Genomic DNA, 14,916 nt, shown 5'->3' with positions numbered 1-14,916 from the left:
TCAAGATTTTTGACTAGTTCATCAAGACTTCTAGACATAAATTTGTACGAATCAAGAAAACGAATTTCAAATCTAGCAGCAACTTTCTTTGATAAAGAGATATACCGTTCTTCTGTATTAGGGATTACCTTTATTTCCATTTCATCATAATCGAGACTTTTAATAATAAAATGGAGGTCATAATTTGACATATTGTGCAAGACTACGGGCAAAAAGTGTGGATTTTGATATGACAAGTTACAATTTGAATGACTTGCACCTCTAAATTTCCCTGTATTAGGGTCGTGATCTCTAACCCTTAAATTATCGGCAGTAAACTGTTCTTCACATATGTGACAGCAAGATGAACGTTCAAACATGTCCACTTCTTCATCCGTTAACTCCATAAGCAACTTATTTTTGTACATCTCGTACACTTTAAGAGCTTCATCTCTGATCTTTTGGCAAAATACCTTCACAGCATTTTCTCCGCGAAAAAGGACTGGTTCTGATTTTTCACCATTACTTGAAACAACATAATAACAAAAACTTGATGGGTAGTGCTTTTGATAGTCAACAGTTGAAGAGGTAGATTGATTTTGCGTAGCATGTTTAGTTTTGCAGGTGTGGGAGTTCTTACAATTCGGTCTTTTACAGTTCAAACAGCATTGATTCAAATTTTTACAGTTGACTCGGAAACAGTTAATACAACATTCATTGGGATTTTTACAGGTAAAAGAATTGCAATTATTACATGGACTTTTTTGTATTAATATACTTTCAAAATCAGCATATACAATGTACGGGACTTGTTGTTGGTGTTTGAAATTTTTAAATTTAAGTTTACAATTATCTTCATTAGGCATTTCTACAGCAACAGGTTCATGATTGTTACATAGCTGTTTATGTACATCGAAGGTAGGTTTATCATTAAAATGGATTAAACATGATTTACAAACAAATTTTCTTCCGTTGTGGTTAGAGGTTTGCGCGCTTACTAATTTATCAAAGTTTTTAATCCACACATAGTGAGATGTTGTTTCATTTTTCAATAGTAATAAATCACGGTGATCATCTTTTTCTTGTTTTGTTACTTTAATAGGATATACAATATATTCCTCACTATTGTGTTTCTTTTCTATTCCAAATATATTTATAGACATATTGTTTATCTGTTCAAATTTAGGTATTGACTTAAGTTTTACAGGATAGTTAATACAGTCCCAGTCATACGCTGCATTCATTTCTGCATTATCAATATAATTGCGGACTCTTTGTGGATTACGAGGTACATTTTTCGCCCATATACTATACTTGAAGCAATAATCATCCTGATTCTTTACATTTACAACAGCTTTCTTGTTTGCAATGAAAGCTGGTAAGGATATATGTTTACATCCTCTTAATGGATAGTATTTATTAATTCTTAGTTCCAGCCCTATAATACTCTTTAGACTCCATCCTGAACCTTTACCTTGGTGTTCTGATTGTTCTGTTAAAAGTTTATCAAAAGCGTTTTTACAATACGTGTTTAGATCTGTACCTAGTAGTATGGGCTCGTTTGCAGTCTTAAATGACAGTTCTTTGATTTCATCTTCTTCTCCTTCAGTTCTTGCATAGATACATTTTAAAATAATATTACATTTCAGAGTTTTCGACTTAAGAAGGTGTTCTTGAATTTTTGAAATAATCAAAGGTTTCGTGTGATATTTTAAAAAATTACCTATATCGATGTATCCTTCACCATTTGTTAAGTAATAGGTTTTAAGCCTACATTTTGCAGCAGACCGGTCTCAATAATTGGCAAATAGCCCAATGTATTTTTTAAATGAGTGTTACTTGCAGGGTGATTGTCAGATTCTCTGTACCACGTATTACATGGTTTACAAAATTTGAGTTTAATCGTTGCAAGATAGTTTTGCATCGTTAACAGATTACAATAGAATAGTAATTTATATTTGACAATGATATGGAGTATTTCTTATTCAAATTATAAAATGTATTTTTCTATAATTGGCTAGTCCCTACGATGAATTGTACTATAGTAATTGATGGTTTTTCACTATCTCTTACTATTGATGATCTTCGAGCGCAGCTCAGCCAGGCGTCTGGTTTGAGCCAACGTGAGGTCTGCCGCAGCGGAGATTATTGTCACTGCCCCAGCATACTCCCCAAACCTGGCCTGGAGCGATGTGAGCTTCACACAATACGGCAGCCGTACTCTGTATGTTTGGTCATCCCTCCGTTCAAACTTAAACAAACATGTAAAATAAAATTAATTTATAATATTTTTTAAACGTGTGTTAAAATAAATTAAGTGCTGTTATCTTCTGTACCTTATCTAGAAATATATCAAAGTTTAGTTATAGGTTTAGTCATAAGTTTAATTTATAGGTAAAAAAATAATTAATCAACCTAAACATTAATTAACAAAGAAAATAATGATGAACATGAAACGATAAATTAAAGCCTTCTTGTTCCATACAATGACAATTTAGTTTTTTGGGCAATCATTTTTGAAATAATCATAATTCAAAATGTAGATATAAAAATAGAAATTGACATTGATAATTTAATTCATAAGTATGATTATTTAATTTAGGGTATTATTACTTGCAAATAAGTTTAATATACAGTGTATTTATCAGATAGTGATATAACATATCATCACTATTGAATCTTAGGTGAATTTGGTTGAAAACATTTTAAAGATATAAAGTATAACGTTTATAAATCTAAAGTTTTTTATCAATAATATTTTTATTTTTTTCCTACCTGAACATTAGGTTGAGGGAACACTGCCTTCAAGATAATGTAGAGGTCTTCAAGACTCTCCAGGCCTGATCCCTCGACGATGGAAACGTCCCAGGTGGAGGGTGTGGTCAGCGCGTTGGAGGAAGACATGATGATAATGATTTTGTGTGCGCGAATTATATATCTATATATATACTGATAAGATATGACGTCTTTGACCTTAACCTCCACACGTGGTATTTACGTTATCAGTCGGAAGTCATTAAACACACACGCTGCAACGCTGCACTTTGTAATGGTTACGCAAATTATTATGTTTTGATAAACTAATGCTGCATCCATGATAATCCCTATCAAGAGTTTTTGCACGCCACGATAAGCCTTGCATCATCAAGGATAATTATCAGCTCAGCGCTAAATATTTATTTAAATATACAAACAGTAGTTTTATGATATAAATGAATTTCAGATATAAATGTACAAATATCCTTATTAAACAAATTGTTTTCATGGTAAACAACGTCATCGTTAAATGACATGCCATAAAAGCGCTTTTAAGTCCACCATAAGTGTTTTTAAATTAATTTATTAAGATATTATTATTTATCCATTATTTCTTACATAAGGCTAACAATTTAACATTCTATTTACTCCACACATTTGGAAAACTATCTACACTCAACACTAAATGGCAGAAGCGAGAAGCGTTTGTCAGTCAAACGTTACCACCTTAAAAATCGAGTTTTAAATAAAAATATTTATAATACATCTTGTCGTACGCCCGACATCAGGTAACAAACACCCTTCCAAACCGACACACCTCCGACACCTTTCCCGTGTGCCAGCCTCCGCGGTGCCAGCTCTCTCAACCGTCCACCCCGACACGCCGACGGAAACTTTCGACACCGTGTGCCAGCTCTCTCACCGTGCCAGCTCTCTCACCCATGTACGTTCTCCCCGTGCCAGTTCTCTCAGCCGTTTAATAACACGGTGGTGCTAGCTCTCTCATTTTTACCCTACTAATGTTCATTTAAATTTAATATTTAATTAGTATTTTTGCAACTTCGAAATTGAAATTTAAAATGTCAATAATAAATTAAAATATATATAATTAAGGGAGATGAAGGTAAATCATGTATGTCAAAGTTTTATTCGAAGATTTGGTCAGTTTTTCTCATATCAGCCTACACAAGATTTAAAATTAAGCATAAACCAAAATGGTGGTATCCACTACTTACCAGATTTAAAAGTCATAACTTAAACGTTTCTATTAAGGCTATAAAAGTTGATTTTTGTTTCTAAAAAGCATTGGAGGATGTGTAACTATTATATATGCAACAGATGTAAAGATTAAAATGTTTCTATTTTGTGTCCTCTTCCCGTTGCAAAGCACGGGTACAACAACTAGTAGTAATATAAAGAAAATCATTCTCTAACAATCTTGCGTGATATCGCACCAAGTGAGCTAGTTTAGGATTTAGTCACCAAAATTCACTGCGAGAGTCAACGGTTACAAAGACGTCTTTGTTAAATACCACAGCTTTAATTTGAAACACAGTGTGTGCCATGTACAATATGTAGCATTTATTTTCTTTCTAGCTCAAGCAATTTTTTCCTTAAAATGTCTATATCCTTTAAATTAATAGTAAATGTAAACTACAGTGGGTAACTAAGTGGTAGGAAACTGCTAGCGCTTGTCGGCGGCGAATACACAAACTATTAGGCCAGTTGCCTCTCAACGCCGCAGAAGCGCTAGCGGTTTCAGTCATCGCTCCTTAGTTGAGATAAAATTACATACTGCGACGTAATAAATACCTCCCCGCAGCAAACCTGCAGACCAAATTATTTCCATTTGCTTGATTAGATTTTTAGTGAAATTCCTCCATTTGGTGGTTTATCTATTTTGTATTTAAATAGCATTACTTTTAACGAGAACTTAGGTTTGCTGCTGCAGGGATGGTAAAAGGTAAAGTGTTTGATAGTGAAACTTAAATAGATTGGTATAAAGAAAATTTTCCAGATTTGATCAAAATATTTCCATTAAAAAGCTAAGTTTACCACTTACTCTCCGTAACAATAATATGGGGATTTTTATTTAATTTTTTTGCGTAGCCAATACCCGTTAAAACACTTCAATGGACTAAATTATTTTGTTGTTAACTCTTAAAAATGGTTTAAGGGAAATTTAATGTTTTAAGGGTCGAAAATTTGAACCCCAATTTTCCCCCTTTCCCATGGAACATACCGTTTCAATAAGTCAATAAGTCATTTATTTGGCCAAAACTGACAATACAGTACTTGCATTAGCCAAGTCAATACAAGTAAAATAAATTTAGTACTGTACATCTTAATAAACCTAAATTCCTTACTGAAAAAAACTATATAACTAAATAACTAAACATACGCACATGGCTTTGTGAATGACCACTAAAGTAGGTACAGTATTCCCGGACGCTGTAAAATGAAAGAAGACTATTAAATAGTTTTACGGAATTGTAATGAAAGTTTCTTTGAAAGAAAGAAGTGAAATGCCGGGGAATTGGTTTCGTCAAATTGTTTCAATAAACATAGGCTTATTAGATTTACACGTTTTTTTCCGAATTTCACCAAAATCTAATGTTTTTTTTAGTTATCGTGCGAACGGACACATAGTCTATATAAATATGAATTTGAACGGATGGTGGCTTTTTGCCTATGTGATCTCAACAAGAAAAAGAAAATCGGTCCCGGGCCAAGGTCTACCATGAGACCTACGGTAATAGCATTTAGTTGTATAAATAGTCAAAGGTACACACAAAGGTAGCTTATTCCCTACATGGGAAATTCACTAATAAAAAAAATTACGACGAGTAAATTTACCTGGTAAAGTCACTTAATATTAATAAATAAATTTGGCAAAGCTACGTAAAATATGGTTATCGTCAGCTTATTCTTGATAAATCATGCGTCAGGAAGACTTCCTTTATCTCTTCCTTAAAGGACGTAATTACGAAGCCCAAATTTCGTCAACACGAATGATGAATGAAAGTTTCGTCCTCGTAAACAAAATTAGGGGGGGGGGTGAAGTGGGGTCATGACCTTCAGCGATAGCCGTGAGAAGTGAGAACTACTAGCGGAAAAGATAGTTGACAGCTTTTACTTAAACGGAGAGATGTATGAATAATTTTGTAGTCCTCACTCGTTGTTGCGTCTTATCCCGAAACTGGCAAGACAAATTTAGTGGTTTATTTACCTCAATTTACATCAAAGTCCAAAATTAGCAACTAAACCGGGTTGCATCATGATCTCGCATATGCCGTCTTCAAAAATATCAAATTTTAGCAACATTAATTCGCTCATTGTACATACACACCAAATTAAAGGACGTTATGTTCTCATTTATACAATGTGAGTGACGTGTTTGTGTGTGTATGATAAGCCTTTTGACTACATCCTAGCGACTGACCATTGTTATATTTCATATAGACATTATATAGAAATCATATGTGATAAGGTCAATAGTTACGAAGGGTAACTATTTTAATTCTATAACTTTTCCTAAGCTAAGTATTTGACAGTGTGGCTCCTGTGACGTGTTAGTAGAGACCGCGAGTGTATTGTTTTCCAGCTTGGAGACTTTCCATCAATAAGTATAGTTGTGTTTGGATTTGGTTTGTTTTCTTTTGTATATTCTTCAGATTACGTAACACAGTATATCAAATGCAATCCATGTGTGGAAGAAATCCCCATTAGGTAGGAGTTAGAAAGGGCAATCAGGTAAATGTAGATTAAGACAGTAGCTAGTCTCTTAAAAACAGAAGGGGTTTTCCTAGTGTAGTCGAAAGAATTAGAATAGGAAAAGTCCATAAACTAACATTTAAAAAGATCTAATGTTGTTTGAATGTTATATTCTTGACAATTACATTGGTTGATCATGACACAACCAACGTCGAAATATTGATAGTAGCAACTAATTCTTGACTGGGGCAAAAATATTAGTAACTAACCAACTAAACGTCACCATCTGTCTGTGTTTGTACCACAAAATAGTATCATGCCACGTACTTAGAACACGTGTGTTCACAATATAAACAAAGTATATTTCACAACTATCTCTGCATTTCTGTACGAAGAGGTGCACATTTTCAAAGATGTAGCAAAGATAACATCATCCTGTCATCAAAACCAGCCAAGAAAGTGTTGGGTTTGTTTATACAACCTGTTTAATTAAGTTGTAGTTTATCAAAACCAGCAATTTGGACAATCTGTAGCCACATCTGCCCACGTAGTTGAGCCTTGCCCCGCTTAGAGTTGTGTAATTTGTGGACACTGGGATAGTGATAAACCACGGCTACATTGTGAATAACATATACACTAGCTGTACAGCACACTATGATACATGTTAACTGAAGAATGTGAATAAAACACAAACATGGTCAACAGAACTACAAAAAACAAACAATACAAATACAACGAACAGAAAACAACCAACAACAGACAACAAACAACAATCGGCACAAGACAAATATTTGGGTCTATTCTACAAGTAGTCTGTGTAATTTTAGCGAATTTCCCATACAGGGAATAAGTTATTAGAGCAGGTCTCATAGTAAGACCTAGACCCGGGAAGATTTACATTTTCTTTTTGAGGTCCCCAGAGGCCAAAACACCATCCGTTCAAAGTCTAATATGTGTTAGCGCGATAATTCGAGCGCAATAATTAGAGCAAAAATGATCCGATTTTGATGAAATTTGGTACAAACGTGTAAACTTACGTTTATTCGAACGAGTTCGCGAACCAGCTTAATCGGACAATGGTAATTGGGGTTAAAGCAAATGGGGGTTGGTTTTATAGGGTTAAAATGGATTTTTCCTATTTTTGACCCTAAAAACAACAAAATTTCATAATTTCTCCCTAAACCATTTTGTAGAGCTTAATAAATAAATAATTTTGTATATTGAAGCGTTTTATGCCCAACGGTTACGGAGATAATTTTTACAAATTGTAAATTTAAAATTCCCATGTTATTCTTATAGAGAATAAATAAACTGTTGTAGTTTGCTTGTTTATGGATATATTTAAACCAAATTTGGAAATTTTGTTTATTTAGTGTGTTGTTGTTTATGTTTATTTACCATAAAAACAACATAATTTCATAATAAACTAAATTTCCAAATTTGGTTTAAATATATCCATAAACAAGCAAACTACAACAGTTTATTTATTCTCCATTAGAATAACATGGGAATTTTAAATTTACAATTTGTAAAAATTATCTCCGTAACCGTTGGGCATAAAACGCTTCAATATACAATTTTATTTATTTATTAAGCTATCGACATTGCAATAAAAAAACACGTCTCAATATCTTCCCTGTAGCAGCAAACCTAGGTACTCACTAAAATTAATGTTATAAATAAGAAATAAATCTGGCAATTCTTAGGGAATATTTTAGTAGAAATCCAGCCAGGTAAATGGAAATTCGCTTGGTCTGCAGGTTTGCTGAGGCCAGGGTATTCAGCATCTATAGCCACAATGTGTTTGATACTAAGAAAATAAAAATGCCTTTACAATATTAGAATATACCCGTCCCGCAAAGGGGTAACGGCGAACCGGCCACCTCTGGTCCTAATCCGCATATAGGAGTTTGGCTAGGTTAAGTTAGATTATATAAATATGTCCCTTGAATTTACGACCAGTGACCGCGACTCCTATACTCCCCGCAAAAAACCTGCAGATTATAATTTGTTTTTCAATCAAAAAAGTTAACAATAAACAATGTTATGCTTATTAAGTAACATTCGCTCAATTAGTATTCACGATTGCTCCGATTTGATATAAAAAATGTTCTCATAAATTGTCCAAAGTCTACCATGATGTAAAGAGATCTACAACATTTTAAGAAAATATATACAAAAAAATAAATTCTTAGAGATATGTTGTAATGAAACTTAATACTTTAAGAAAACAGCTGTCAGCTTGGGTGTAAATTTCACTCAAAATCTAGATCACATGTCACTATAAATTCAATGAAGTAGCAGGATAATGTTTCAGGGACCCACTTCAAATTTTTACAACCATACCTTTTGTATTCCAAGGTAAAAAATTAAACTACTAAAATATTTGAACAGTCCGAAAAACTTTCATTTTACAATGTGACCAATAAGTAAGTGGATTTATGCGGCTAGTGAGATTTTGCCGTCGTGTCTTTGCATAACATCTCGCGTCTCTGCATAACATTTAAGCCTCTCTTTGCATAACATAACTTGTGGGCGATGTCATAAACTGACTAACGACAGCGGTTTTGCTTTTGTTGCATTTTAAATTGCTTGAGCTATTTCACATAACGCATTCATATCTGATCGAGTGGTCTTGTAGACCAAGGCAGATATATTAGCAACACGAAAAGGAAAAATTAGTTTTAATTTTACTAAGCTAATTGGATTTTTTGTACAATTGCTAACTTAAGTTAGCAAAAAAGCAAGTTAAGACCATTGTAATGAAATTTTCAATACAAATAGATAGTCTTGATTCTGCCACACAGCTGATTTCGAATACACTACAGAAGAGATTCAGTAAAATGAATCTCTTCTGTTGGTATTCGAAATCAGCTGTGTGGCAGAATCAAGACTATCTATTTGTATTGAAAATTTCATCACTAACATTAACACTATTTGTTATAAAATGTAATATTGTTATATAATTCAATATTATCCTCTTTGCAAAGAAATAATGTATTAACAGATGTTTAATTATGATGGTTAAAAAAAGAAACATGAAAACATTGTGTGTTGAAAAAAGAAATAGTAAATTTGTTCCAACTAACTTGAGACTGATTTTATTTAACTTTATTGAGAATTGGTTCATATTTGAAGTTAGTTTACACTATTAATTAGCTCATGAAAAATTAAAATAAATAGGCTATAAGAAATTTCTAGTACAAACCTCTAATTAAAATCCTATCCATTAGGAGAGTGTTACAGAAAATATAATACATCGACTATGAATTTCTCATTTTGACTTCTCATTCAAGCTTCATAGTTGTAAGGCTTATGGTTTTCTCAAAACTTTGTATTCCAGAAAACTATTTACTAATTAGATTCAAAATCAACTTATTCAGGCTGAAAACAAACATGTTTAACGAAGCGCTGTTGAGAGTGTTTATAATGGAACGTCTATCAAAGTTCCCTCAGTTTATTCCGATGAGTCAACGTCAGACAAGATGGTCACTGACCAGAATATTCCAAGTCTGGTTTCTTACACGAGATGAGGTCAGCCAAATGCCGACTGATAAGAGTCGATAAGAAGTGGAGTTTCCGATATGGCAGAGTGATCAGTAATTCAAGGTAACTTCGGCGTCTGGCGCTGGACTGACGAGTTGCAGAACAGCTTATTCTGAATCATATCCGCTTTGAAAATTGAGAGTAAAGAGTTTTCATAAGGTAAACGTTTTGACAGTGAATCTTTTTGATAGTTCGACGTTGGAACAAAATGTGTTGATACAGCTTTTAATATGATCCATGATGAAGGAACAGTCTTAGTTTAGTAACAAAGTTTCTGAGATTTTCAGCTCCATTATTTGAACCTAAATTATTAGTTTTTCTTCCAAAAGTACTTAAACATTTTAAGAAAAGACAGTAGATTTGTAATTACTTTAAACTGAGCTTAATTGTCATGATTATTGGGCGTTTTAATGGTTTTGGTACAAATAATCAGCCTTAGACAGTAAAAATGCTTCACAATGTATCTCAATCCATTATTTAATTATTTTCTTCTGATATTCAATTTAAAATAAGCTCGACTTGATGGGATGGGTACAATAATGACAATGTCGAGAAATCTAAATTTGTATCGCCAATAAAACCTTTTAGACCACAGATTTCACGAAAATGAAAAACAATCCGACGTGTTTTATGACTCAAACAAATTATGAAAAGGTAAAACATTGAGCTTTTGATTATTGAATACAGCAAGGTGTGATAGAGCTCACACCTCTGTCACACCTTGAAAATGAACTGGATTCCTTTTCGATGTTTAATTTTAATCGCATGGCGATTAAGGACATTTTGCAACGAGCGGAGAAACAAAAACTCGTATAAAATAAAAATCAATTTATATATTGTTGCTCAGATTGTTTTGATGAAATAAGTATAGTTTTATGAACAAAACAACCATTTTAAAATATCTCCATAAATGGATAAAACAGCACACTACAACAACGCCTCTTTAGAATAATCAAGTAGTTTTCAAAAAAACACAAATGCACATTTACGCAAACCGCGTAAAACCTATTCACGAAGACAAAAACAAAAAAGTAATATTCCATTGTTTCATCCTTAATAGGATTATCGGGAATATAAATAGATTCCTGGCCGTATTGAAAACCCTATATAGCGTCCTTGATTGACGTACTGAAGCGTACTAAAGATCAGAGGGAATCGGCGAAAATAGGAATTCCTATCCTAGACCTTAAATGGGAAGACCCGTGCGGGCCGTACCCTTATATGGGGCATGTGTCTGGGCCCGGGTGGCTTTTTACTTGGAGATTCCTTGGGCAGTGATTGACGAGTAGTTTGGATTCAAACTCTTCGGCAAGGATATCCATGTTTGCATCGTGAGTAGAGTGAGTGTTTTGTCTTCGAAGTATTGCAAAAGTGATCCTGAGTATATGGTTTACAAGTTTTAAATATCTCCATATTATGTTTCTACGTAGCTGTCTTTGTTAGAAGCCTCATAAGTATTTTCTAATGGAAGTATTTTCACCTCCAAAATGAACTTTCTTTCTTATGCAGCTAGGTGTTTAATAATACTGATACAACCACAGGGAAAACATTAGTAAATACATAATCCAATATTTTCTTGTTTCTTTTCTTCCTTTACCTAAAGCATTCATTGAGCAATAGCACCCTAGCGAAATTGATTAGCTGATTGAACTCTTCTGTATTGGGTCTATTCCCTAAACTCTAGTTGGAAAATGCCAATGACTTTATTGAGAGTAACTAATAATGAACACTGTCAGTAGAAGTTATTCCTTTCGTTCCTAAATTATTGTTTGGCATCAAGACACACAACATAACATAATAAGGGATCACATAATAAGGGATGCCATTGAGATTCTTGTCATTCGTCTATTGGGTATCATGATAATTGCAGTGTCCAATCAAAATCGATCACCACTTACCATTTTTTTTATTTATCTAACGTTGTGTGAGTAAACAGCAACAGTATAAGTGTAAATATATTATTACAAGTGCTATTTGACTTATTTTTTGTACTTCCAGGTAATTTAAATAACACGTACGATGCTGATCAAGAGGTACTGTTTGTGGTATCAAATCTGTCATCTCCAATCTCATCCAAATGGACCATACTACTGGGATCAGGCTGCATTTATCTGTCATTCAGCCAATCACTACTGTTTTCTTACTGCAGACCACCGATGTCGCCGTCTTCTCACACTTGTAAGTCTTCAGATCACGTAGACCGCCGTCAGTTTTCCGTCGCCGAGCAAATAGAAACTGTCTCCGCTGCATTTTTTCAACAGGAAGTTGCAGAGCTTGTCGTAATTAATAACTGTGCGGAGGAATCCACTTCTGCTTGAGTGGCTTCTAGACGTTCAAAACTTGTGGGAAATGTGATCCAGACAGTGATACACTAGCTGGCTTTCTTGTTGGGTTAACAGGATTTCAACCGCACTGAAAATAATTCAGACTAGATCATTACGAGAGGAAGTAATTTAATTTAATCTCCATCCGTAGATTTACTAAGATGGTGTATAACAATAATGAATTTTCGTGAATGGCTTCAACTATTTACCTTTATTTGGGATACTGAAGTATACATCCCATATGGACCAGCTATTGCCAATTACTAATTCAAAAATAACACATTTCTGTAAGCCATTCTCAGCCTGCTAGTGTCTAAAATTAAATGTTATAACTTATTTTTTTTACTGAGATAATTAAAGGGTTGTAAAAGATGCTGTAGCCAACAATAAGTTTTCTGATGAGTCTGATGAGACTTTTGGTTTAAAAGTCTGCATATTCGACAGACATCAGTAATTTCGTCACCAAGATCCGTCGGTTGCTCGCCTCATCTACGTCCGTTTTGGTCAAAAAACTATGACAACTTAAAGATGGAGATGGAGTCTCTAGTTCTATAAATAGTCAGAGCTTCAACTACTGTATGTTCTTTTCAAATAAATTGGCAGCACCTGGTCCATATTTGTTGTCGCTCACATCCTAGGATGGCAGCTCTAGCCTGGAGAAGCTTTACACATTATTTCAGAATAGGCATAGATTGTTGGGGGATTATCATTTGGATAAAATCCATTGGTGATTGCCGGGATTTGAACCAGGGATTTCTGGGACCGACCTACCGTGTTCACTAGATCAGCTTACTCCTCAACCTCTGGTCGACGATGACATTTCTTATTGACAAATCCATGCTATAAAAAACTATGTCCATAAGGGTCGGTTTCTATTTAAACTCTTAGTTGAACTATTTATTTAATGCCTAGCGTTAGCACTTGTAACAGTGTTGGTAAGATACGCACGGTAATCAATAGTTAATTTTCTCCTGAAAGGGAAGAAACCAATTTAGCTGCCTGAACCTAAGGGATAGGTGTAAAACACGTGATTGTTCTCATTAGAAACAGCTGAGAAAGAATCTATAGAATGTTGTCAGAAGAACACCAGCGAATTTATTCAATCAACAGCTGGTTCATAGATGTGATGTCATGTGTACACCCTCCTTCAATAAGATAGACATACTTTGACAGTTCTATATGATACAACAGGCCTTGTGGTGGAGCGTAGGCCGACCCCAATATCTTGAACGGTTCCATGTTCAATTACGTTTTGAGATATCGAGGACAAATTTGTCGTGGGTAGTGCTAACTACCTAGCAGCTGATTAGCTGCCACCTCATGTTGATAACTTGGTCGAGACTTCAGGTGATGAATTCGCACTCTTCGCCCAACGACGGTTTGTTCTCAACAGAAAATTTTAATTGATAATTTATTTTGCATAATGACAATTTGAAGTACATAGCACAATTTTTACCCCATAAATCCTCATCTTCGTATTTCGGTCATGCTTATTCGCGAACACGTTCAAATAAACACACGTTTTCCCATATATCGAATTAAGAACAATTTAACTCTTTTTACCGTTCTAACGGACACATATTATGTAAGTTTATTGTATACAAATATTTATTTATTTTATTGGTTGGGTTTTTTCGCTGCTGCTAATTACATTAAGACGAAAAAGTAAATCAGTCCCGGGCCTTACTATGAGACCTACAATAGCTTATTCCTTATATGGAAAATTCGCTAAAAAACATAAAAACCGTTGTCTATCGCGTATAACGACCTCTCCTCTCTTGTTAACTCCAATCACAAAGTATGTCTCGGAGTTCTATCGGTCAACCGGGACAAGAATACCGCGACAATCGCTCAGTGAACCAAACTGGTTTCTTTCGTCGCAATGTGGACAGTTACTGTAGATATAGGGTCATACGTCTGATGGTAAATGGACCAGGCGAGAAGCTAAAGTAGTTTTATAGTCATTCCTTTGCGATGGAAAATCATTTGGGCAACAGAGAAACTAGTGAAGAAGTTCATTGCCATAATTACGTGACACCCTAGATGTTTATACCCAAATATGATGGAGGATGAGAGTAGAATGGAGTGAGATGATCTGTGTAGCTTTTACTGATCAGCTGGTTTAGTGCCAGAGCCATTTATTAAAAGTCACTGATCAAGGTCAGATGGGTCCAATTTCGAACCATCAAAAAGGTACTTACTTTTTTCAGGATCGAGCCGGTGACGTTTTTTTACACTGAGTACTAAATATTCAGCTGGTCAGCTATAAATAGTTGCCTTGTATCTGTATAAGAACCGGCAAGAGTAGAAACACTCTTTTAGTTGAAAAGGTGATCAGCTTTCTTCTGTTATGCTTTAACAGAAAGGCAATTGTCTTTCTGTTAAATAATTCAAAACAGAGAGAGTTTTGGGAGTGTCCTAATTGGAGAGGTATTCGGGTCTTAATAATAGGGAGGTGTTAAATACACAGTCAGGAGATACATTTGTTTTTAATGCATATTGGGTCTCAAAAAAATTTTTTTTTTCCTAAAGAGGGTGGATTATTTCCCTTGAAATACTTACCGTTTGTATCCTAATCCTGTATGTTTTGAATGCA

The 14,916-nt window shown here is 34.4% G+C and overlaps 2 protein-coding genes across 2 annotated transcripts in view; both read right to left on the bottom strand.

Moving 5' to 3' along the window:
* LOC128986846 (kallikrein-11-like) overlaps nucleotides 1-14,916 on the bottom strand; it is a 57,810-nt gene that overhangs the window by 30,033 nt on the left and 12,861 nt on the right. The gene's annotated exons all lie outside the window — the stretch shown is intronic.
* Nucleotides 1,838-2,900, bottom strand: LOC128986847 (uncharacterized). Its single transcript, XM_054407404.1, has 2 exons — nucleotides 2,755-2,900; nucleotides 1,838-2,230 (listed from the first exon to the last, which is right to left on the bottom strand). The coding sequence occupies exons 1-2, from the start codon at nucleotides 2,881-2,883 to the stop codon at nucleotides 2,042-2,044; spliced, it is 318 nt and encodes a 105-aa protein (XP_054263379.1). The 5' UTR covers nucleotides 2,884-2,900; the 3' UTR covers nucleotides 1,838-2,041.

The sequence above is a fragment of the Macrosteles quadrilineatus genome, unplaced genomic scaffold (assembly GCF_028750875.1).
Source record: "Macrosteles quadrilineatus isolate MER2022 unplaced genomic scaffold, UCM_ALF_1.0 Scaffold_2__2_contigs__length_208266976, whole genome shotgun sequence".
Classification (NCBI taxonomy): Eukaryota; Metazoa; Arthropoda; class Insecta; order Hemiptera; family Cicadellidae; genus Macrosteles; species Macrosteles quadrilineatus.
Note: the sequence above shows the minus strand (reverse complement) of the source record. Positions and strands in the feature narration are given on the sequence as shown.